Source organism: Erpetoichthys calabaricus, chromosome 6 (assembly GCF_900747795.2).
Source record: "Erpetoichthys calabaricus chromosome 6, fErpCal1.3, whole genome shotgun sequence".
Classification (NCBI taxonomy): domain Eukaryota; kingdom Metazoa; phylum Chordata; class Cladistia; order Polypteriformes; family Polypteridae; genus Erpetoichthys; species Erpetoichthys calabaricus.
In genome coordinates, this window is record NC_041399.2 from 23,483,281 (window position 1) to 23,508,011 (window position 24,731).

Below are 24,731 nucleotides of genomic sequence, written 5' to 3' on the forward strand. Positions count from 1 at the left end.
ATTGGCAATGGAGACTGAATGGCTGTGCACTTGATTTTATGTACTTGTTAGCAATGGTTAACAATTTCGAGCAGTGTAGACATAATGTTTGTCCACATAGAATAGATGGTAGATAGATGGATAAATACTTCTGAAAGTCAGTATATGATAGATACATAGATAGACAGGCAAATATCAAAATCTCTATTAGATAGATAGATAGATAGATAGATAGATAGATAGATAGATAGATAGATAGATAGATAGATAGATAGATAGATAGATAGATAGATAGATAGATGGATGGATGGATGGATGGATGGATGGATGGATGGATGGATGGATAGATAGATAGATAGATAGATAGATAGATAGATAGATAGATAGATAGATAGATAGATAGATAGATAGATAGATAGATAGATAGATAGATAGATAGATAGATAGAATAAGTTAATGAATTCAGCATTTTCATTCAGTAAAGCCAAAGTGGGCTTCATACTGGATATCATTTTAGCATCGATCTGTCCAAATTTACATCCACATTGTATGAAAAAGCCCTGGTTCAATGTATTCTAAAAATGTCCTAAACAAAGAAAATTACAATAAAAATATTCATATAAAGGAAATGAGGAATCTTGAATTCTCATTTACAAATTTTGCAGACATATCTTGATCTTGGTATTTTATATAGTAAACATGTACTGTATATACTGTAGTATACAAACTATAGTTTACAAAGTATTATTAGTTTGTCTCTGTGCAAAAAGGTAAGTGAAATCACTTACATAAATGCTGTTGATGCCATATATTAATTTATTATTCAAATATCTTATTGTTAATTCAAGTTTGTCATCCTTAATTACATTCATTATAAGTGTCCCATTCTCTTATGTTAAATCATTATGACCCATACAAAAAGATTATTAACAAAGAATTTCCTTCAATTCTTGAGCCCTACTTTTCAATGAATATCTTAGAAATCACCTTGTGCCTCCGCAGTAGCTGAGATAATTATAAAAAAGCGCATGCACAGTGCTCTAGAATGACACTGACAAAGATGCATTCATCTCGTTTCCAGATGTTTGTGCAAGAAACATTACCGTAAGTGGTCTGCTCGTTCAGCAAAAAGCTTGGGGGTTAGCAATTCTGCAATATGACAGATTTTGTAAGCGCTCGGGAGCTGCATCAATAAGTCAGCCTTCATTTTGTTTGGCAGCTTCTCGTGGTGGACAGGATAAGCAGTTACAGACAATATGGTTTAATTCTGGCTGCTGTTTCACTGTGTGGCTCTAAATTGAGTTAAACAAAATCCTGAAGTCTAACTTTAGGAATATTTAAAATTGTGGAATGAAAAGTCCTCTTTACCTTAAATAAAAGACATTTATTGATTTTTCATGGTGTTCATTTTATTGCAAGCTCTCAGATCACAAAGCAAGTTAGAAAACAATTTAGAATATTACAGTTTACAGCAAATCAAATAAGGCTATGAAATACTGAAAATCTATCAAAATGTCAGTAGAAAAGATGAATGAATGGACTAAGCAAAATTTCTTCATAGTCACAAATGCCAGGCAACTTAAAAATGGTGTGCCCCTCTATCCCCTTAAGGAGGAGTAAGTCCATAAATCCAGCCACTCCATAAACCCTTTCCTCCCCAAGTTTAAATATTTACATTTACAACAGTAACTACAGTATGGCCAGTTTACATCAGAGGAGATTAAAATTGTAAAAGAGAAAGTCAATAATAAAGTCACAGTCCTAGAGACCTCAGCCTACTGCCCACCTGCCAGCTCCTGGATTCTCTGGAGTCTGTGCCGAATCTTTTCATCCGATAAGGCCAATGCTCCTTTATTAAAGATGGCTTTTGTATATGCAGGAGAGCAGCCTTTGCAGTACAGCAGTGTCACCAAGAGCCACATCCAGATACCGAGGAGAGAAGCAGAATAGAGGTTTTAGCCAGTAAATCACCAGCACAACTAAACATCTCATACTGAATTAGACAGGCATGCATAAACACTGGGGGAAACTTAGAAATCACTAGTATTCTGAGTAAATCTTTCAGACTTGAAGAGCAGTACTAGGGTGTAGTGATAAGTTAAGCAAAATGACACCTTTTATTGGCTATCTAGAAAAATTACAATATGCAAGCTTCCGAGGCAACTCAGGCCCCTTTTTCGGGCAAGATGTAATCCGAAGGTCCAGGAAAAAAGCTAACAGAATGTCATGTTATATAGCGCCCTTATGTGTGGAGTACAAGACCAAGGAGGTAATGCCGAAGCTTTATAACAAACTGGTGAGGCCTTGTCTGGAGTCCTCTGTGCAGTTTTGGTCTCTAGGCTACAAAAAGGACATAGCAGTGGTAGAAAAAGTCCAGAGAAGAGCGACTAGGCTGATTCCAGGACTACAGGGGTTGAATTATGAAGAAAGATTAAAAGAGCTGAGCCTAGTAGTGTGGTAGACAGTAGGACTTTATGGACTTCCAAAACTAGACTTGTAAGAACTAGGTGGATAGGACTGGCCAGTTTTGTTGAGCTGAATGGCCTGTTCTCTTCTAGATTGCTCTAATGTTCTAAAAAAACATCAAAAACAGAGTGACAGATTTGTCACACATTGTCCAAAGCCAGAGCTAAACTTAAAGCTGATTGTTTGAAGGTGAATTATCTTCTTGAAACAACAAGTTTATTGTGTTCCATGAGCAACAGAAACCCTTTTGAATAGATAGATAGATAGATAGATAGATAGATAGATAGATAGATAGATAGATAGATAGATAGATAGATAGATAGATAGATAGATAGATAGATAGATAGATAGATAGATAGATAGATAGATAGATAGATAGATAGATAGATAGACACACACCAAAATAACTATAAAGCAAGAAAATTCAAAAGAAAGAAAACTTCTGTCCCAATCCCAGTGAGGCAGACGTATTGCTGTTGGATTAAAGGCACCCCCAGCAGCATTTCTTGACACAATTCTGTTGAATAATTTGAAAGTACGCAATGTTGGTGTGCCAGAGAGAGGATGTGTAGCATTGTTCATAATGGCACTCAGTTTTATTTTAATCCTCTCCTTTGCTATGACCTCCAGGGAGTCCAGAGTGCATCCAATAACTTTTAATTAGTGTGTTGATTTGGTGGGCCTCTCTTGAAGTGGTGTTACAAGCAGAGCCCAGCACAGCTTAGAAATGCCCACTGGCCATCATAGAGTTCTAGAAGATGTGAAGGATGTCACTTCCCACATTAAAGGAACTCAGTTTGCTAAGGACTTTCTTATATGGCCCCTCAGTGTTCTGAGACCAGTCCAACCTGTCATTAATGTGGACCCCCAACTACCCGTAGGAGTGCACCACCTCAACTTATTGAATAGTGACTGAACATAAAGGCTCTTTGGTGGAATGAAAGTCAATAAGCAGTTCCTTGGTTTTGCTAATGTTAAGGAGCAGACAGTTCTGTATGCACAAAGAAACTAAGTTCTGCCCCAATTCCTTTCCATTGTCTCATTCCCCTTATCAATACACCCCATAAGTGCCGAATCATCTGAGAATTTCTGCAAGTAACATGATCTGCTGTTATATTTATAGTTGGAGGTACAGACAGTGAAGTGTAAAGGAAGCAGGACAGATCCTTGTGGTGCTCGTGATTCAGCAGAACCCATGGGCTGCTGTTTATAACTGTACTCACTATGTGTTTCATAAATGTGAACTGACTGATGAAAACTACTTATGTCTGCTGTGATTCTCCATATATGTGGACATCCATGCAGCATTAACATAAAATCTTTTATATAATTTTAATGGAAAACTTCTTAGCTGAACATGAATATTGCTCAGGGCAAATCATACATCAGGCCTATATACTCAGTATGCTGTAGCTAATGGGTCCTTGTATGTATCCAGTCTCCAAGGCAAGAAAAGCAAGCAACACAGCAGGTTATCCGTGAGACCGAACACATTTCTGGCCTTTACTTTAGATCATTCCATACTGAGGTTGATCAGAAAAGGCAGATTTAGTCCTTTGTGGCAAATTAAGCCTGTAACCTTGTCACATAAATTGTATCCACTCTTGGTAGAACCAGAAAAAGGCATGACCAGAGAAATTAAATTCCTGTCATGCTGTCTGAAGCAGAATATTGCTCCAAAATGTATCACTCAACCTGCTTTTGACCTTTTAAGATTTAAACAAACATGTGTTGAGCCAGCTGAGGTTATTACAAATCAAATGATTTGCTTTGTTATGATTAGATGATTGACCAGATTTTGTAGATGATTACTTTCGTGCTGAGAAAAATGATCCGTGTTAGGACGTATTTCAGAAATAATCAGCAGGATAACATTTGTCGACAGGAAAGCCTATTAACATTTGTTGTAACTTTATACTTAACAGAAAATTCCAATTACGAACACAAAACTCCAGAGGCACACAATTTATTCTGCACAATTTGCCACAGTGTGCTTGGAGATTGTTTATGCTTAATTTGCATTTTGCAAATGAAAAGATGTGTTACTTGTTGTTCTTAAATTTAATTTAATGCAGGGTAACATTGTTCTACTCAGTTGTGCTGGTTTACAGACCTACAGCAAACTATCTCTTGAGTATTTACTTTGTGATAAATGTATTACAACACCCCAAAACTCTTTAAAGCGCACCATATAAATTTAACACATTCATATTAAACTTTACTGTTAAGGGATTTTTTTCTGTAATAGTTTTAATTAGCTACAAGACGGAAAGCCATAGGAGACTCAAACTGCTTTTCTCTATACCTAAGTAAGCAAAAGCATTAGAATGAAGTCAACGGATATGGTTCTGTCTAATTATTTTTCATACGGGCCAATGATAACCCAAAAGTAGCTATGCAGAACTGCCATAGTGGTTTTTATTCATACTATGATGGAGTGCCCACTGAACAAGGGACTGCCAAACAGAAGAAGGTGGGAAAGAGCAAGGGTAGGATTTATAAAGCCCCTAGAGGTAATGTGGAAGGTTCTGGGGGGCAGCATTAATGCACATCATTATGCCAGGGAAGAAATAGTGGACCTCTCTGGACAGATAACCACAGTGGGTGGGCAACACGCATGGGCAGAACATTTAAGGTAAACATGTACAGAAACATGGAAATGCTAGAGAGGGACCTTATCCCCACAGCCACTCCTGGAACAATTTAATGAGGCTGTGATTTGTTGAATCTTATATATGTGAAGAGAAACATATGGATAGATTAACTTTGAATGAGATAGTGTCTTTGTTCATGCCAAAAGAGAATGGTGACATATTTCGTGTTGATCTGACATGCAAGTAAGAAGTGCACTGTCCTCTGCATACATGACAATGCTATTACTACTCCTTCTTCTACTACTACTACTACATAATGCAGTACACTTGTTTTTATGCATTATTTATATCGTGTAAAATAACTCCTTCAATGTGCAAATTGATTTAAATAGCCAATTAGATACAATACAATACAATATAATTTATTTTTTTGTATAGCCCAAAATCGCACAAGAAGTGCCACAATGGGCTTTAACAGGCCCTACCTCTTGACAACCCCCCAGCCTTGACTCCCACAAAAAACCCCTTGTAGGGAAAAAATGGAAGAAACCTTGGGAAAGGCAGTTCAAAGAGAGACCCCTTTCCAGGCATGTAGTGGGTGTCAATAAGAAGGGGGTAAATACAATATAGTACAATACACAGAACAGAACAAATCCTCAATACAGTATAAAAATAAAAATTTTAGAAGTATGGAGTAGAATTTAATAGTAGATGATATCACATAATATGATTTGGATTTGTTTAGAGTCCTGGAGACCTCATTCATCAAGCTGCCTCCCCCATTTGGCCATTCCACAGCTGAAATGGCGCTAATCCGATGAAAGGACCCCTCTACCCAATGATTCCTGCGATCCTCCATCAGGGATGACTTTACCTTAGGCAGGCAAAACAACTTGGCAGGTGGGCCGTGGCACCAAGTGCCACATTTGAGTACAGAGAAGAGAAACTGAAAAGGTGAGGGTTAGTATCCAATTCTAACTATCATGTTACTTAAGCTTTAGTGCTGATGACTAACAACTGAGATGCAGTCTGTACAGTTAATCAGCAGCTCTAGTCAGGGTATGTTAAACTGAAGTAGTGAGTCTTCAGCCAGGATTTAAAAGCTGAGACCGAAGGGGCATCTCTTATAGTAGCAGGCAGACCATTCCACAGTTTAGGGGCCCTGTAACTAAAAGCCCAACCTCCCATTGTTATTTTATTAATTCTTGGAATCATAAGCAGACCAGCATCTTGAGATCTTAATGTGCGCTCTGGTTTGTAAGTCATGATAAATTCAGACAAGTAAGCCGGACCTTGGCCATTTAATGCTTTATATGTTAAAAGGAGGATTTTGAAATCTGCCCTAAACTTAACCGGGAGCCAGTGTAAGGATTTAAGAACTGGAGTTATGTGTTCGTATTTTCTTGTTCTTGTAATAATTCTTGACAGTAGAATTTTGGATTAACTGGAGGATGTATAAAGAACAGTTTGAACATCCAGTGAACACCACATTGCAGTAGTCAATCCTACTAGAAATAAATGCATGAATTAATTTCTCAGAATCCTGTTTATTTAGAAAGCGCCTTAATTTCCTAATATTTTTAAGATGAAAGAAAAATGATTTGGACAACTTTGTAATATGCGCTTTAAATGACATGCTAGAGTCAAAGATTGCGGGATGATTCAGTAAAATTAATGGTGATTCCAACTGAGTTAAATGATGACAGAATATTGTTTTGATCAGAGTCATTCCCTCCAACAATTAACATCTTTATTTTATCGGTGTTTAAAGACAAGTAGTTCTCGTCCAAATAGATATTGGCACAGTGGTCAATGCCACCTTTCTCATAACTCCAGGAAGCCTGATTTGAATCTTACCCAGATCACTTTCTGTATTCACTGCGTATGTTCTCCTCACATCTGGGTGAATTGTTCTCTTTGTACTTTACTTTACCGCCAGTACTCCAAAGATGTGTATGTCATTTCCAGTGGACACTTTAAAGTGACTCTGTGTGCCTGAGAGCTGGTTTGCCTCTAAGGCTCATTGCTTTCAGAATGGGACTCTAAATGACCGTAAATGTGAATGATAGGAAGCACTCATTAGTTAACCCTTAATCCATAACGACTTAATAAAGTGTTCTAAAATAGTATTGTATTATAAAAAGTAAATCACAAGGGAAGAGTTAAATGAAAAGAATGAAAATAGTTTAACTGAAATGAAGGAAGACCATCTTTTGCCCCGCTGTGACTACCAAAACAGTATTTACCAACATTTATCACAATGGGTGTGTAAGGCACTTGCACATTTAAGTACACCACCAACATTCCTCTAAAAAGCTACTAAAGTACTGCTTTCAGCACCTCTGGCATCTTGTCTTATCTGGCATCTCTCTTCCAATCAATGAAACTCTTGCCAGAACCTGATTTAACTTTACTTTGTTTTTAAGCCCCATCTTGGTATCACTATTAGAATTTGACATGACTCCTGGGGCTGTCCTCCCAGATCGACCCAGGCGTCCTTACAGTGCCTGATTTTACCATACATAGTGATCCGTGTGGGTTCTTTGAAGACTTCAAGGTGGACTTATTTTGAATGATTTCAATCTCACTCTTTACGTCAGAGGAGGAATTCAAAGGTATTGGAAACTTCTGTGTTCAAGAAAGGAGATATAACAAAAGAGAAGAACTTGTAAATAGTGCTTCATGTTATCAGAACCCTATTTTAAGTGGGAATCGAATGATACTGTATTTCTTTCAGAATTGGAGTTAGGGGTCTCTGGGGGCAAGCCTCTTACATGATCCACTGAGTCCTGAAAAAGAGAGGAAGAGAAAATTTACAAAGAAATCTCCTTTTTTGTGAGCACAGAAATACTTAAGGTCAAGGAGATGCGTTTTCTAGGTGTTATGTCTCAGGGATGAGGAGATTCAACAGCGGGAAATTTCTGTCCCTTTTTGGTTTTACTTATTACATTTAATGCAAAGTTTCTAGCTATTTCTGTCCTGTATGAAAATAACAATGGTATAGTCACATTAGCAGAGCTACATTAGTTGAATTGCTAAGTCCACCAGAGTGATGGGAGTTCCACTGTTTAGTGAACTGGGCATGGGGGTCACTTTTATTCACACTGTATATGGATGTAATGGGTGTATTTCTATTAGCATTTTTGTACTGTGGCATTATATTTTTGTACTTTTTTATCTCTTTTACTTTTATAAAATAACTAGGGGGTTCCCCCCTGCTCGTTTAGCTCACCAGCCACTTCTCGTCTCTGCCGCTTGCGTTGTGAAGAGGGGGGCTAAATGCACTCCAAGGAGACGCGGTTGCTCCTCCAAAACCCCCTCTTAAATGGTGATACTATGGGAAACAAATAGTTTTTTTTTTATCTCCTCTTTGCTCGATCAGCTTCTGGATTTCTGCTGCTGCTGCCGTCGAACATTTAAAAGCCTGTACAGCAGCTGTCCCACTCTTTGTCTTTTATTTCCGGCCCCGGGTGTGGTTAAATCTTTTGGCGCAAAGTTCGTCTCGCGAGACGTGAGTTCTTTATATTTTGAAGTTTATAATTTAAAAAAGGAATAAGAGTCTGAAAATCTAACAACATCACATTAAAGTCTGATAAATTCTGAAAAAAATGATATCTAACATATATATGTAGGTTTTAAAATAAGCCAGATTTAAAGCATGACAAAAAACATGACATAAAAACGTCACCATTGCACTTTTAGGCTTAGGATTTTATATATAGAGAGTAGATAATATGTGATTATTTTATCGCACAAACAAATTACAGCTCTCACTCTTTCCCAGAGCTAAATGTTTTATTGTGGAAAATGCTTTTGGGGATACCTCTTTATGCAACATAAATCCCCTTTTATTAAATGCACAGATTCTTTTCTTGTAAACTCATTGTTACATGTTACACCTCTGTCACTACTCCCTTTTACCTGTTCTTACACTTACCAACCTTCTGTAATATACAGTTCACAGTTAGAACGTGCTTACATGCAGGACTACTGTCCACTATCTTAAGAATTCTTCCAGGTATGACTGTCACTGTAGCTTCTCTATCAATAGTGTTCTCTCTTTCTTTCCCTTATCCCTGATTGACCTAGCAAAAAAAAGAACTTAGTTTCTCAGCCCGGGCAATAGAATTAAGCAAAATGCACAAGCAGGAAAGTAGCCCTAATGGGTTTTAATTTTTAAATATTACCATCAAATAGCTAGCGCCATTAACAAAAGCAAACAGTGTGGCTTTTCATACCATACAACTAGATAATTTAGATGTCCAATCACTCAGGAAGCACTGAATCTTGTAGTTACTTGAACTCTCAATTTGACATCCTTTCTGGTGAGCACATTTCTGTTATGCCCAGCGGGAACAAGATTTCAGAGGCCAACTGGAGAAAAGGGAAAAAAAATGCAAAAACCAAAGTGCAGTACACCAGGAGAACATCTATCAGTAGCCAAAGTCAAGAATCGCAACACAAAATCGAAGTCAAGAATAACTGCATAGCATTCCAAAAAAAAAAACCAGAGAAACAAAAGGAAGACAATATTTCAAAAGATATGAAGGGTTTTGGAATCCACGTAGTCAGATGAGGAAGTATTCCCTTCGATGAGATTTTAAAATCTGTTACATCATGATTGGTGGAGCCACAACCACTGAGGACACACCCACTTCAGGACAGTCCTGGCAACAAGAATCAACGCTAGCTCTGTTGGGAAATGGCAGGGATAAAATGGGCCAAGTCAAAATAATAACCAGTATTGTTTCTCTCTATTATAATAAACAATCTTAGGAGACAAGACTTTTTATCCTGCGACGAGACATGATCTTTGGAGAGACTTTTTGTAATGAAGTGCCACGAGATGGAGACTTTTAACATGAGATTCTTTCAAGTCACGTCATACTTACAACCTTTAGAAGCAAGTCCCGCGAGATGGTGACTTTTGTCATTAGATTCTTTCAAGTCACGCCCTACTTACAACCATTTTCAAACAAGACCATGTTCCTCTCACCTCTCAGTCTTTTGTCAGACACACTTCTTGTGCTCTCAGCTCTTATAAATTTTAACGTTTTCCTCACTTTAAGTTCCCAAGTAAAGAAGACATATTATGTCCAAATCTTATTGAAGAATTTCATCACGAATGGTTATAAACAGAAAGAATGAGTACAGGGGCAATCCTAGCACCTAGAAATAAGAAAGTCAAATGAATATGCCAAAAATGTTGATCAGTAACACAGCAAAATGGATTAACGCGTATCAATAGACTTTGATGAAACAGTTGGTGGTGATCATGTGGAAAATGAAAACAACAACTTATAATATCCCAAAGAATAACTACAACCGTTAACACACAAATCACTGTAGAAAGAAGGATGTATCCAAGAAAGGTAATGTAGTACATCTCCTGCAGATAATATTAGACACCAATGGAGATCTTGATATGCCATTCATATTAAAACATTAACAGTTTCGTTAGAATAGCTTTAGCAAAGACAATCTCAGAGTCAAACATTTGAAAAAGTCATTTTATTTAAAAGAGAGAAAGAAACAAAATGCAATCACGGGCAGTTATAAGTCGCATGGTTGCAAATGTAACACTTCACATGAAAATTAAAATCTGTTTAAATTGTACATTCACATCCCCATACGCGAGCGGCAGAACCGCAGAGAGGCTAGCGCTGGCCAGGGTGTTGGCGAGCAAAGCGAGCAGGGGGCAAATCCCCCTAGTATCAAAAGTAAATGAAGCCAACTGATTCATTTCGGCAAAAGTGTGCAAGAGTGGTAAAATTTCCACAGACAACCTCTAGGCAAGATGAAAAAATATTCAAAATAGGAGACTCTGACAATCTCTGGTCAGCTGCCACTTTCTAGTTGTAATTCATTTTCTGCCTTTTTATTGTCCTGTTATCCCCGTCTCTAAAAGGAGCTCAGATAACTAAACCCACGATTCGGGCATCATACAGTATTGAAGCAAACTACATACTTAAAAGTCTTATGCATCCAGCTACAAGCAGTTCTCTTAGTGTACTTGTGTTACCTCACACTCACTTGCAGCTCCTCTAACCCCTCACCACTAATGACACACACCAGAGCAGCATTTAGCACAAGTTCTTATCAGTGATGGCGTTCCCAAAAATCCCAGGAGGAGGTTTACAATGAAATGTGCCTGAAGCATTTATCAGCACTTCAAAGACGTTGTACAGACAATTATCACAAAATACGACACAGCAACAAAGTAAAACAGCAGTAAAAGAACATTAACAAAGGAAGTTAATCAATTGATTTTTCCTCATTCTTGAACATAATTTTAGTCCCTGTTACAGTTGATTTATTTCAATGTAAATTGGTAAATGTATATTATGTACTTATTATTAAATAAACATAAATTACATTAAGCTGAACAGTTGCAACATTGTAAAGAAGGAAAAAAAGAAAATTACCTTTAGGTGCAGCAAACCTTTAATAACTGGGCATGTGATCTTGGATTAGATATTTAATATTTAGTTAATAATGAAGCGGTTTTAGCCTTCCTGTGTTAGTTATTTTTATTAATGGATTCCCTGGTGAAGATTTGAACACTAGAACAATCTAGAACAGAACTGACCATTCAGTCCAGCAAAGCTCGCGTGTCATAGCCACTTAATTCCTCCAAAATAACATCAAGTCTAGTTTTGAAAGTCCCTAACATCCTACTGCCTACCACACTACTGTACTTGGTAACTTATTCCATACGTATTCCATGAGTATTTGTGTAAAGAAAAACTTCCTAATATTTGCTCGATACTTACCCTTGACACGGCATTAAGCCCATATAATAAACTAGGTAACAATGTAATTTAACACGTACATTTTAATATATTTAAGTTAGAGTAACATGACAATACTAAGTGTGTGTACATATGGAGGATTTTTAGATGAACTTCCTACATAATTTTTTTAAAGTACCATAATTGAAGATTTATATGTTAATTTTTAATTACTTCAGTTCTAAATATATATTTTCTAGCCTTTTCAAATCATTACTACATTTACTGCTGGTTAAACATGTGATATGCCTATATATTTTTTGTTTCTTAAATACATGTCAAGTCATCTATAAAATTGTTATGTCCTTTATCTTATTTTATACTTCTAGGCGATCTCCTAAGATCAGGAAGATTTTCAGCCCACACTATAAATGGCGCCTGGTCATCCTGGAGTGCTTGGTCTCAGTGTAGTAGGGACTGCAACAGAGGAATCCGTAGCCGCAAACGTGTATGCAACAATCCAGAACCCAAATATGGAGGCATGCCCTGTCTTGGACCTTCTCTGGAATACCAAGAGTGCAACATCACTCCATGCCCAGGTATGAACGTCTTGCTGTGTAATATGTAGATTGAGTCTATACATATCAATACTAAACAATTATATTAAAGGTTTTTTAATTGTTACTTTCCCTAAAAAGGATGGATTTCATTTTTTCATTTAAGATCTTGTCATAAACAAAACCTGTTTAAAGTGTGAAGGAATGACATCTTTTGGTTTTAGCCCTTACTTCAACCAGTCTGAAATTTCAATAAAGGTTTGTAGAGGTCTGATACTCACTAAAAAAACAGATTGATAAAATTATGTTCACAAATGGGTTAACCAAGACTCACAATCTGGCTGGAGGATAAATCTGATCAGGACACACTAATTTTCAGTAGATGCTAATGTATCGATTGAAAACTTGGGGGCTTCTATTATAACAAACACATTAAATACTGTAGTTTCATTTTGTATTTACTCTGAGAAACGTACCTCTGTAAGCATGCTAGTCCTGCACCATTACTTTGACTTACCACTCTGGCATTATAACAATGTACCATTCTTATCTTCTTCTCATCATGTATGAGCAACCACTCTACTGATTTAAAAATCTACTAGTTTCTGTGGTGTTTTACTGTAAGTGCCATATTTGCATAGCAAATGGCTTTGGTCTTCCGCATTAACAATAACCAGAGCTCCCATAGATAGATAGATAGATAGATAGATAGATAGATAGATAGATAGATAGATAGATAGATAGATAGATAGATAGACACTTTACTAATCCCAAGGGGAAATTCACATACTCCAGCAGAAGCATACTGATAAAAAAACAATATTAAATTAAAGAGTGATAAAAATGCAATATAACAGACAATAACTTTGTATAATGTTAACGTTTACCCCCCTGAGTGGAACTGAAGAGTTGCATAGTGTGTGCCTCCCCAGCACACCACAGAGTAGAAGAGGGCGCTCGCCACAACTGTCTGATAGAACATCTGCAGCATCTTATTGCAGATGTTGAAGGACGCCAGCCTTCTAAGGAAGTATAGTCGGCTCTGTCCTCTCTTGCACAGAGCATCAGTATTGGCAGTCCAGTCCAATTTATCATTCAGTTGCACTCCCAGGTATTTATAGGTCTGCACACAGTCACCTCTGATGATCATGGGGTCCATGAGGGGCCTGGTCCTCCTAAAATCCACCACCAGCTCCTTGGTTTTGCTGGTGTTCAGTTGTAGGTGGTTTGAGTCACACCATTTAACAAAGTCCTTGATTAGGTTCCTATACTCCTCCTCCTGTCCACTCCTGATGCAGCCCATGATAGCAGTGTCGTCAGCAAACTTCTGCACGTGGCAGGACTCCGAGTTGTATTGGAAATCCAATGTATATAGGCTGAACAGGACCAGAGAAAGTACAGTCCCCTGCGGCGCTCCTGTGCTGTTGACCACAATGTCAGACCTGCAGTTCCCGAGACGCACATACTGAGGTCTGTCTGTAAGATAGTCCACGATCCATGCCACCAGTTATGAATCTAATCCCATCTCTGTCAGCTTGTCCCTAAGGAGCAGAGGTTGGATGGTGTTGAAGGCGCTAGAGAAGTCCCGAAACATAATTCTTACAGCACTGTAAGTGCACTGTCTTCAAGTTTGCACTTAACTCAGTGCATATATTTTTAAATAGAATTATTTCATATTCATCATTTTCCTTCTACTTGCCTTGGTATTCATTGTGGTAACAACATGCCATTCTGACCTGACCAGGCCAGACACTCCCAGACCAGTTGAGAGACACGGCGTATGAATGGCAAATCATTTTAAGGAGAGAAACAGAAAAGAATAACCCATTAAAGACCCTCAAGGTAGTCTCATTTCAATCAAAGGGAATCTCACCAGGACTCACTCCTAGTACCTGAGCAGAAGTGATGTTCACCCCTAATGACCAGTTGAGATCAGTCTGAAAAAGACAGGCAAGGGATGGGAGTTGGGTGAAGATCCACTTGGGCAACAGGCAAGAACAGAGTAGAGCTATTTTAATGAACATTAATAAAAAATCAGTTAAGAAAGTGTCAGACAATTCTATAACCAACAATTCTCCTAAAGAAATAATGATACATATTAATTTTAATTCTTGAAACATTATACAAGCATAGCTCTGTATGTATTAATAATTCCACATGATAGAGTTTATACAACATGAATCTACATGTTCTTTTACCATAACAACTGAAAAGTCAAGCAAAATGACACATTTTATTGGCTAACTAAAAAGATTACAATATGCAAGCTTTCGAGGCAACTCAGGCCCTTCTTCAGGCAAGATGTAATCAATCATTCATTTCATTTCATCAATGAACCAATTCATTTAGGAAATTCTGGCACCACAATGATCCACTACACTGATTTACAAACAATATGTTTCTGCCAGGGCAGCATGGTGGCACAGTGGTAAGTAACACTGCTGCCTTGCAGTAAGGAGACCAGGGTTCATGTCCCGGGTCCTTCCAGCATGTTTTCCCCGTGTCTGTTCCCCAGTTTCCTCCCACTGTCCAAAGGCATGCAGGTTTAATGAACTGGTGATGCTAAACTGGTCCTATTGGGTGTTTGGTGTGTGTGTTCGCCCTGCTAATTTCTAGCACCTTGTCCGAGGTTTGTTCCTGCCTTGTACCCTATGCTGTCTGGGTTAGGCTCCAGAAGCGCAACCCTGGATAGAAAATGACATGACCCATTTCTGCCATGAGCACCTCACCTAGGGCTAGTTTCTGCTTTGTTAAGCTGCTGTCCTCCAACACTACTGTGGATTAAACAGATTGAAAATGGATGGGTGGGTAGATAGATATTCTGAGCAAACGTGCAGTTTTGCTCTACCAGCCATTCATTCAGACTGTCCATGATGAAAATGTATCTCCCTCCTCTTCAGGTCATCCAATAACTCTGTGCAATACACCACTGAGACTGAAAATTTATGAAGTGCATGGAAGCGGGCATATCACTCAAGTGTGACAAAAATGTACTTCATTGTGTCTGCATTCGCATCATTTTGGCTGCACACAAGCCTGCACTTCCATTATTGCAAGTAACTCTGAAAATGTCTGCTGAAACATATGCAGTTTTATTTTATCGGTTTTTAATCACCTTCTGCATGTATTATTTTTTATATTTTTTCTAAAGGAGATTGAAATGTGGGGATAGGCCATCACTAACCCTGGAAGGTTTTGCTTAGTGCTTACTGTTGTTAAAACATTTGTCTATGAGTCCATCCATTGGTTCTTTTTTCACAAACCTGCTTTCATGGATATTGGGAGCTGGAGACCATCCCAGCAGCATTGGGAGCAAGACGGACACAATCCTTGGATGGGACATCAGGGCCCACACACAGACAGGCAGTTTAGAGTTGCCATAGCCTTCATGTCATTCCAGATGTTGGAGAAGAATTTGAATGCCCAGTAGAAAACCCATGCAGACATATAGGTGCTGGTCATAAAATTAGAATATCATGACAAAGTTGATTTATTTCAGTAATTCCATTCAAAAAGTGAAACTTGTATTTTAGATTCATTCATTACACACAGACTGATGTATTTCAAATGCTTATTTCTTTTAATGTTGCTGATTATAACTGACAACTAATGAAAGTCCCAAATTCAGTATCTCGGAAAATTAGAATATCAATTAAGACCAATGCAAAAAAAGGATTTTTAGAAATGTTGGCCAACTGAAAGGTATGAACATGAAAAGTATGAGCATGTACAGCACTCAATATTTAGTTGGGGCTCCTTTGGCCTGGATTACTGCAGCAATGCAGCGTGGCATGGAGTCGATCAGTCTGTGGCACTGCTCAGGTGTTATGAGAGCCCATGTTGCTCTGATAGTGGCCTTCAGCTCCTGAATTGTTGGGTCTGGCGTATTGCATCTTCCTCTTCACAATACCCATTAGATTTTCTATGGGGTTAAGGTCAGGTGAGTTTGCTGGCCAATCAAAAACAGGGATACCTGGTCCTTAAACCAGGTACTGGTAGCTTTGGCACTGTGTGCAGATGCCAGGTCCTGTTGGAAAATGAAATCTGCATCTCCATAAAGTTCGTCAGCAGCAGGAAGCATGAAGTGCTCTAAAACTTCCTGGTAGACGGCTGTGTTGACCTTGGACCTCAGAAAACACAATGAACCAACACCAGCAGATGACATGGCACCCCAAACCATCACTGACTGTGGAAACTTTACACTGGACCTCAAGCAACGTGGATTCTGTGCCTCTCCTCTCTTCCTCCAGACTCTGGGACCTTGATTTCCAAAGGAAATGCAAAATTTACTTTCATCAGAAAGCAGCAGTCCAGTCCTTTTTGTCTTTAGTCCAGGCGAGACGCTTCTGACGCTGTCTCTTGTTCAAGAGTGGCTTGACACAAGGAATGCGACAGCTGAAACCCATGTCTTGCATACGTCTGTGCGTGGTGGTTCTTGAAGTACTGACTCCAGCTGCAGTCCACTCTTTGTGAATCTCCCCCACATTTTTGAATGGGTTTTGTTTCACAATCCTCTCCAGGGTGCGGTTATCCCTATTGCTTGTACACTTTTTTCTACCACATCTTGTCCTTCCCAGAGCTCTGTGAACAGCCAGTCTCTTTAGCAATGACTTTTTGTGTCTTGCCCTCTTTGTGCAAGGTGTCAATGGCCGTCTTTTGGACAACTGTCAAGTCAGCCGTCTTCCCCATGATTGTGTAGCCTACAGAACTAGACTGAGAGACCATTTAAAGGCTTTTGCAGGTGTTTTGAGTTAATTGGCTAATTAGAATGTGGCACCAGGTGTCTTCAATATTGAACCTTTTCACAATATTCTAATTTTCCGAGATACTGAATTTGGGACTTTCATTAGTTGTCAGTTATAATCATCAACATTAAAAGAAATAAACATTTGAAATACATCACACTGTGTGTAATAAATGAATCTAATATACAAGTTTCACTTTTTGAATGGAATTACTGAAATAAATCAACTTTGTCATGATATTCTAATTTTATGACCAGCACCTGTAAACTTCACAATGCTATTGTGTCAGAGAGAATGTGCAGCATTGTTCATAATGGCTATCAGTTTTTCTTCTCTCTCACCCAGGGGATCCAGAGTGTGTCCCATACCTTAGCCTGCCCTTTAAATGAGCTTGTAGATTCAGTGGGCCTCTCTTGAAGTGATGTTACCAATCCAGTACACCACAGTGTAGACCATTGCGCTTGTCAGAAGATGTAAAGGATGTCTTTTCCCACATTAAAGGAGCGCAGTTTCCTGAGAAAAAAAGAGCCCACTCTTACAGTATGTAGCTTCTCTGTGTTATAAGACCAGTCCAACCTGTCATTGATGAAGTGCTTAGGAATGTACAAACTCCACATTAAAGAGACATACTAATCAGGAACTAAATTGAGAAACATTTGTGTAAAGTCTCTTAAAACTAAAAATAAAAATAAGAGATTTCAAACTTTTAGTGAATTTTACAGCAGCTAAAATTAATAGATAAACTTCTATTCAAATTCAAGCACTTTGGTCACTGTCTATGTTCGGTTGTATATTATAATAAAATATGAAGGCCTGTGTGTTCAGTCAGTCAGGGCAGTCTGATTGGTTAGTTTGGTACAGAGGAAGGGCACTGAAGGTCTGAGATCTCATTTTTTGCAAGGCATGCTTCACATCAGCAGACGCTTCTTCTGAATAGCAAAGTCAGAATGTTTGAGTCTTTTTTTTTTTATAGGTCGAAGTGGCTCTAAACCACACCTCCAATCTCGTTTCATTGGTTGGGCTCCAGGTTTGTTAACTCCTCATTCCAGTTAGCATTTGTTGAAGTCATCAGCCTAGGGCTTCACATAATTTGTCCAGCCTACACTGTAATTGTTTGAATGATGTATTCAATATCTACAAGAACAATCCAATAATTTGTAATTTATTAGCTAAGTCAGACATATTTGTTCGCTATTATAACTTAAATGAAGATCTGAGGGTGTTTTTAGTTACATTTATACATAAATGCTCTTATTTCTGAAGGGTTCATATACTTTTCTTGCCATGTCTGACTAGCGATACTCACTGATCATGGTGCTGGAGAGAAGTGATGTGCTGCATGTTGATTACACATGTAAGTGAGTATTTCCACGATACTCTGCACATGTTATAATAAATTAAAATCAGTTAACTGAAACAAGGGGAGAATGAGCAAATTCCATATTAAAAACATTTCAGTAAGAAAAGGAAAGTATGAGGTGATAGCTACAGTGCCATTTTGATCAAAAAATCAAAAAAGAAATATTGAAATTTTCTGTTTTTACTGGTAATTTTATTTTAACTCTACATTTATTGATGCATTGTGGTTCACAAAACCTGCTTTATGATAGTGGCATACAATAAAAATACAGTATATCCTGTAAGAGCTGTTAGAAATGCTTTCCTCCCTGATATCCTTGTAGCAGTAGTGCATAATACCACTGTACTAAAGAGATCTAATTTTATTTCTGAAAACATGAAAAGGCAGTGAATAAATATGAAGAACGCTGTATGCATTAAGAATTATGGCTTGTGTGATTTACATTCAGAATATCCCATGTGGCCTCACAGAATGAAATGCATTGTGATGGAAAATGTACAAAGGAATCCATTCAAGATGCTAATTGTTGAGAATTTTACAATGGAAACAGATCATTTAGCAGCAACCACATGTCTTCATAGTATACCTACAATTTGTTGAGTCGCAATGTTAAATCCGCCGAATGCTTCTTTATGAAGAAAGAGCCTGTGTAATTGTTCTGACATCTGTATCACTCAATTTAAACTCAACACCAGACAGTCTTTCAGTTTGCCTTGTACATCTGTCTAGAATATATTAAAAACGAGTGTGCGGAGGGATTTCTCCGACTTTCTCCTGCTGTTTTCAAGTGGATTTTAGTAACGCAATTAGCTCAGTGACAGCCGGATATCAAAACAACAGTCTTGCTTCATGTTGTGGATTGTACAGTGTGGCAATTTAGGGATGTCAGTGCAACATGGAGAAGTTTGAGAAGATGTCTTGTCATTATTCTGTGTTTTGCTGTGTCCCTGGCTGCTACTTGCCCTGTAACTGTAATGGAACAGGAGCAATACACTTTGTGGTACTTTAATAAGTATGAGTGTCGTGTGCAATGCCTAAGATGGCTTTAAACTCACATGGAAGGGGCAGAGATGCAATCTCAACAGCCTTCTAAACTGAAACACAAGGAAAATCTACAGAAATTCAACTATTGTAATTAATTTATTTATTTTTAATATATGAGACCTACCTGGTGGCAAAATGGTTAATTAGTTTGTGCTATTGCCTCAAAAATTCAGTGTTTGCAGCACTGTCTGTGGGGAGTTTGGGTATTTTTCCAGTGCCAATATAAGAACATAAGAAATCTGACAAATGAGAGGAAACCATTCAGTTCATCAAGCCTGTTTGTTTAGCTAATAGCTGAGGTTTCCCAATATCTCGTCCAGATTCTTCCTAAAGGTTGTAAAGGTTTTTGCCTCAATTCTGTCCCTCAGTAGTTTATCCCAGAGCCCCACAACTCTTTGAGTAAACAAGTGCTTCAGTTCTAAATGCGGCTCGGACACTAGGGATCTGCACTGGCAATCGGAAGTTTGCTGGTTCGAATCCCGTAAAATGCCAATAGGGACTCTGCTCTGTTGGGACCTTGAGCAAGGCCCTTAACCTGCAATTCCTGAGAAAAGCGCTATATAAATGCAAAGAATTATTATTATTAAATGCTCTTCCCCTTAATTTCCACTCATTTCCTTGAGTATGTTATTTAAAACTTAAGCTGAAAGAATGTTGCTGGATCTACTTTATCATTACCTTTGAGGACTTTAAATACATGCATGAGATCCCAACACAGTCTTCCTCTGCTCGAGACTAAACAGGTTTAATTCTCCGAGTCTGTCACAGTAGGACATGTCCTTAAGTCCTGGGATGCACTTGGTTGCTCTCCTCCGCACAGCTTCAGATGCTGCTATGTCTTTCTTGTATTGTGGTGATCAGACCTGCACACAACACTCCAGATTCAACCTTCCTAGTGCATTATATAGTTTGAGCATAATGTCCCTTGATTATATTCAACCGTTTTTATGATATAACCTAACATTTTATTTGCGTTTTTAATTGGTTTTATACATTGCCTAGTTGATGAAAATGTTGTGCCAATATTAACCACTAAATCACTTCAGAGGTTTGTGCAGGACAGTGTTTCCCATCTTGTATTTATAACTGATGTTCCTTTTGCCCAATTTGCACTTTTCTACATTAAACTCCATTTTCCAAGTGTTCACCCAGTTCTGAAGGCATTCCAAGTCTTTTTGCTACCTCCTCTGTGTCTGCCATCACAGTGTCTGTGAATTTTGCTGTTTATTTCGCCTTATATTGTATTAGGAATTTGTTAGTTTTTGCATACCCCTTGGGGTCAGAGCGCAGGGTCAGCCATTGTACTGCAGCCCTGGAGTAATTGGTGGTTAAGGGCCTTGCTCAAGGCCCCAGCAGAGCAGGATCTCTTTTGGCAGTGACGGGGATTCGAACCGGCAACCTTCGGGATACCAGCGCAGATCCTTAGCCTCAGAGCCACCACTCTGCCTGAATTTCACAGGTTTATTAATTATACCAGAATTTATGTCATTAACCTAAATCAGAAAAAGTAACAGTACAAGGACAGACCCCTGAGGGACTCCACTGATGACCTTGCTCTTCTCTTATCTGCAGTCTTTGTCTCCTGCCAGTTACCCAACTAGAGATCCAGTTCTGTAGGTTACTTCTGATATCAACAGCTATATAATATATATTTAGCCTACATCTATCTATATTTGTATACCAGTTTTCATCCCAGGTCTTAAAGATGTGAATATTAGGTTGACTGGCATCTCTAAGTGTTCCCTGTAAAGAACTGGCATCCACCCCAGGTCTGGTTCCTGTGCCCTGACATTTACCATAAGCTGGATTAATCAGGTTTGTGATTGGAGGGATGGACAGATGAAACCTAGGCAGATGTCACATTTTTTTCAGCTTTTTTCCTTATAATTCCTTTTGCTTTGACATTTAGTTTTTCTTTTGGTAGCATCTTTGTTTTTCTCCAGCCCCCACAGTTTTTTTTTTTTTGGTTTGTCTTTTCTGTCCTCCCTGACCATCAGACCTTACTTTACTCTTTGTTACTTAGCATTGTCTAATTTTTATTTTTATATTTTTCTTTTCTCTTTTTTCATCCTGTAAAGCATTTTGAGCTATATCATTTGTATGAAAACGTGCTATGGAAATAAATGTTGTTGTTGGTGATGGTGTTACTTTATTTTTTACTTTTCTGTGGTTATTGGGGAGGACTTTCTGCTGTTGTTCAGTAGCCTTGGCACATGCGTCAGTTCATGAGTTTGTTGGCATCCTGTAATCTTGAGAAAAGAAAAGTTCATAACCCAGTTTTCTGTTAATAACCAATAATAGCAGTTGTCACCGTCCACCGTTGCTATGCTTGTATGTCTCACTGAGCAGTTTTCTCGTACTGCCATCATTCCATACCCTCGGTGTTGTCTAGTGCCTTCATCACTATATTCTCCCTGATATGTTTTATGAAGATACATGCAGATATTCTTCTATTCCTTGTTTCAAAATCCATTTTCCTTTGCTCAATACATTTTAACCCATGAAAATAAAATGAATAAGTTGTATAACTAATGATATCCTTTGAACTGACTCAATTAAAAGAAAGTAGCTGAAGTAGAGGCAACTATGACTATGAAAATTAAAATTGTATTCAAGGGGCTGCCCTACATCCCAGAACGTCCTATTCCACTGAATAATTTACAGAACATCTCTTCCTTCTAAGATATCTAACATTTTACCACAAGTTAGTCTTTTCTCTTTCTTTTAAAATCAGCTTTTGCCATTAATTGTACTGAGCCAAAAGAGAAAGCACTGAAGACAAAGTCTATTGCACTGTTCATCTACGCCTAATTTATAATTGATAAAGCTTTTAAAGGTTAGAATTTTTGTTCTGATGAGATATGTCAAAAACAACGAAGATGCCAAAGAACAAATATTCTGATCCCAAGACACCGTAGCTTTAAAGTTCTTGGCTCCTGCAGTCTCACTCATAACAAATAATTGTAATATAAAATTAAAAGAAAACAAATCCGAATGGTACAGTACCATTAAACTGTAAAAAGCCATAGTTTAGAGAAATTCAGCAAACTCCTTTAGCTCAAAGTGGTCTGCAGGGTGCAGACACGCTTGGAAAAATAAATTACATTATTTTATCTTGCGCAAAGTATTAGTCCGAAAATACACACACTGACACACCTCAGAACAGGTGATGGAGACCAAAGGACTCAAACGTTAAAGAAGGGGAAGCCCCTAACTTAGCATTGAATGCTGATTTAACTTCTTGAAACACACATACAGTAGGTACCACATGAACATTACCTGTGTTCCTGTTGGAACAGAGACTTGTTTGGTGATTTGTTTGTCGTAGACTCGTTTTCATCTTTCCAGTTGTGTCCAGGTAGTTTGATTCAGAAAAGGTCCCAAGGATGGACAGCATGATGAATTTCAACAAGACGGCATAAAGATATTACATTATGAAGACACAACAGATAACCACAAATGAACATGGAAGCTGCCCTTTACTCCTGGTATTGAACTGATTGCCCAATAACTGATATACCTACAAAGAGAGGGTGGTACGGTGGTGCAGTTGCAGCGTTGTTTCCCTTCAGTAAGGGGACCAGGGTTCAAGTGCTGGGTCCTCCCTGCGTGGAGTTTGCTTGTCTGTCTGGTGTTTATATGGGTTTACTCCTACTGTCTAAAGACATGCAGTTTAGGTGAATTGGCATTGCTAAATTGGCCCTAGCATGTGTTTGGTATGTGTGTGAGTGTGCGTGTGTGTGTCTTCATCACGTCCAGGGTTTGTTCCTGCCTTGCGCCCTTTGCTAGCTGAGACTGTGGATTCAAAAACTACTCCGGCCCATCAATCTACACTTAAAATCCCATAAAGACAAAGTGAAAATGTGTTTAAAAATGTGTTAAAAATCAAAAGGTGAAATCTCTCATTCATTTAAACATTCAGACCCTTTTCTGTGGCACTCCAAACTGTGCTCTGGTGCATCCTGTTTGCTTTAATTGTCCTTGAGATGTGTGTAGGACTTGAATTCATTGGACATCATTTAGAAAGGCACACACATCTGTGTATAGAAGGTCCCACAATTCTCACTCCATGTCAGGGCAAAAACTTTCTGTAGACCTCTGTAATCAAATTATAGTTGGGCATAGATTGGTGCAAGGAAGGTGATGAAGAACCTAATGGTCACTCAAAGAGAGCTTCAGAAGTCCTCTGTTGAGGTGAGAGAAACTTATTGAAAGGATGACCATCTCAGCATCACTCCAATGGTCAGACGTTTATGGTAGAGTGGCTAGATGGAAGTCAGTCTTGAGTAAAAGGCGTATGAAGTCCAAAGTCATGGAACTCGCTGTAGACCTCTGTGATCAGATCAGGGCAAGGGTCTAAAACAATTTCCAAAATGAGCACAGTGGCCTCAATAACTGTGAAATGGAAGAAGGTTGGAAGCACCAGGACTTTCCCTAAAGTTGGTAGTCTGGTTAAACTTATTATCTGGGTGAGAAGACCATTTATTAGGGAGGTTCTCACTCTAATTGAGCTTCAGAAGTCCTCTGCTGAGGTGGAAAAACCAACTCTGTTGCAATGCATCAATCAGGTGTTTATGGTAGAGTAGTTAGACAGAAGCCACTCTTGAGTAAAAGGCATATGACACCATTTAAAGGGCTCTGAGAGCAGTCTAACAAGAGAAAACTCAAACTCTTTAGGCAGAACTCAAATCACTATGTCTGTCGAATTGAGGGAAAGATGAATGCAAAATGAATGAAGGATGAACGAAATGAAGGATTAATGCAAAAACAAAGTGAGGTCCTTGAAGAAAACCCACACCAGAGTGCATGAGGCCTTGGTACTGGTTTACCTTTCAACACAACAATGACCTGAAGTATAAAGCCAAGACAACACTGGAGTGGCTTCAGGACAAGTCTCTGACGGTTCTTCAGTGGTCCAGCTGTAACAAATCTTCCCCGCCATGCGGAAACAGGTGTATCGTTACCACTCACCTTTCCTACTTTAAGGCAGCTGATGAAAAGGATAGGCCAATATTGTACCCTCCAGCGCACCACCGTACACCCCTTTTTGAAAAGTTCAGTTCAAACAGACAACTGAACATATACAGTATGAGAGAAAAAAATAGCTAGAGTACAATATCCGTAAGCACTGAGAAATGTATTATACAAAAGAAAAGACAGGAGGAGAAAAGAACAACAATCCTTTTCCCCAAAATAAACCTTATACGTGCAAATAAACAATATTATACATGGTGGAAATATCACTGCCCCAGTTC

At 38.5% G+C, this 24,731-nt stretch overlaps 1 protein-coding gene across 3 annotated transcripts in view; it reads left to right on the plus strand.

Annotated features, from left to right (window-relative positions):
• sema5a (sema domain, seven thrombospondin repeats (type 1 and type 1-like), transmembrane domain (TM) and short cytoplasmic domain, (semaphorin) 5A) overlaps positions 1-24,731 on the plus strand; it is an 857,644-nt gene that overhangs the window by 797,248 nt on the left and 35,665 nt on the right. For all 3 annotated transcript variants that reach the window (XR_007935331.1, XR_007935332.1, XM_028803411.2), the window contains exon 17: positions 12,160-12,369. Coding sequence is in view for 1 of the 3 variants with exons in the window: in XM_028803411.2 (XP_028659244.2) it covers positions 12,160-12,369 (210 nt within the window). In the remaining 2 variants the exon portion in view is untranslated. The remainder of the gene's footprint in view (positions 1-12,159; positions 12,370-24,731) is intronic.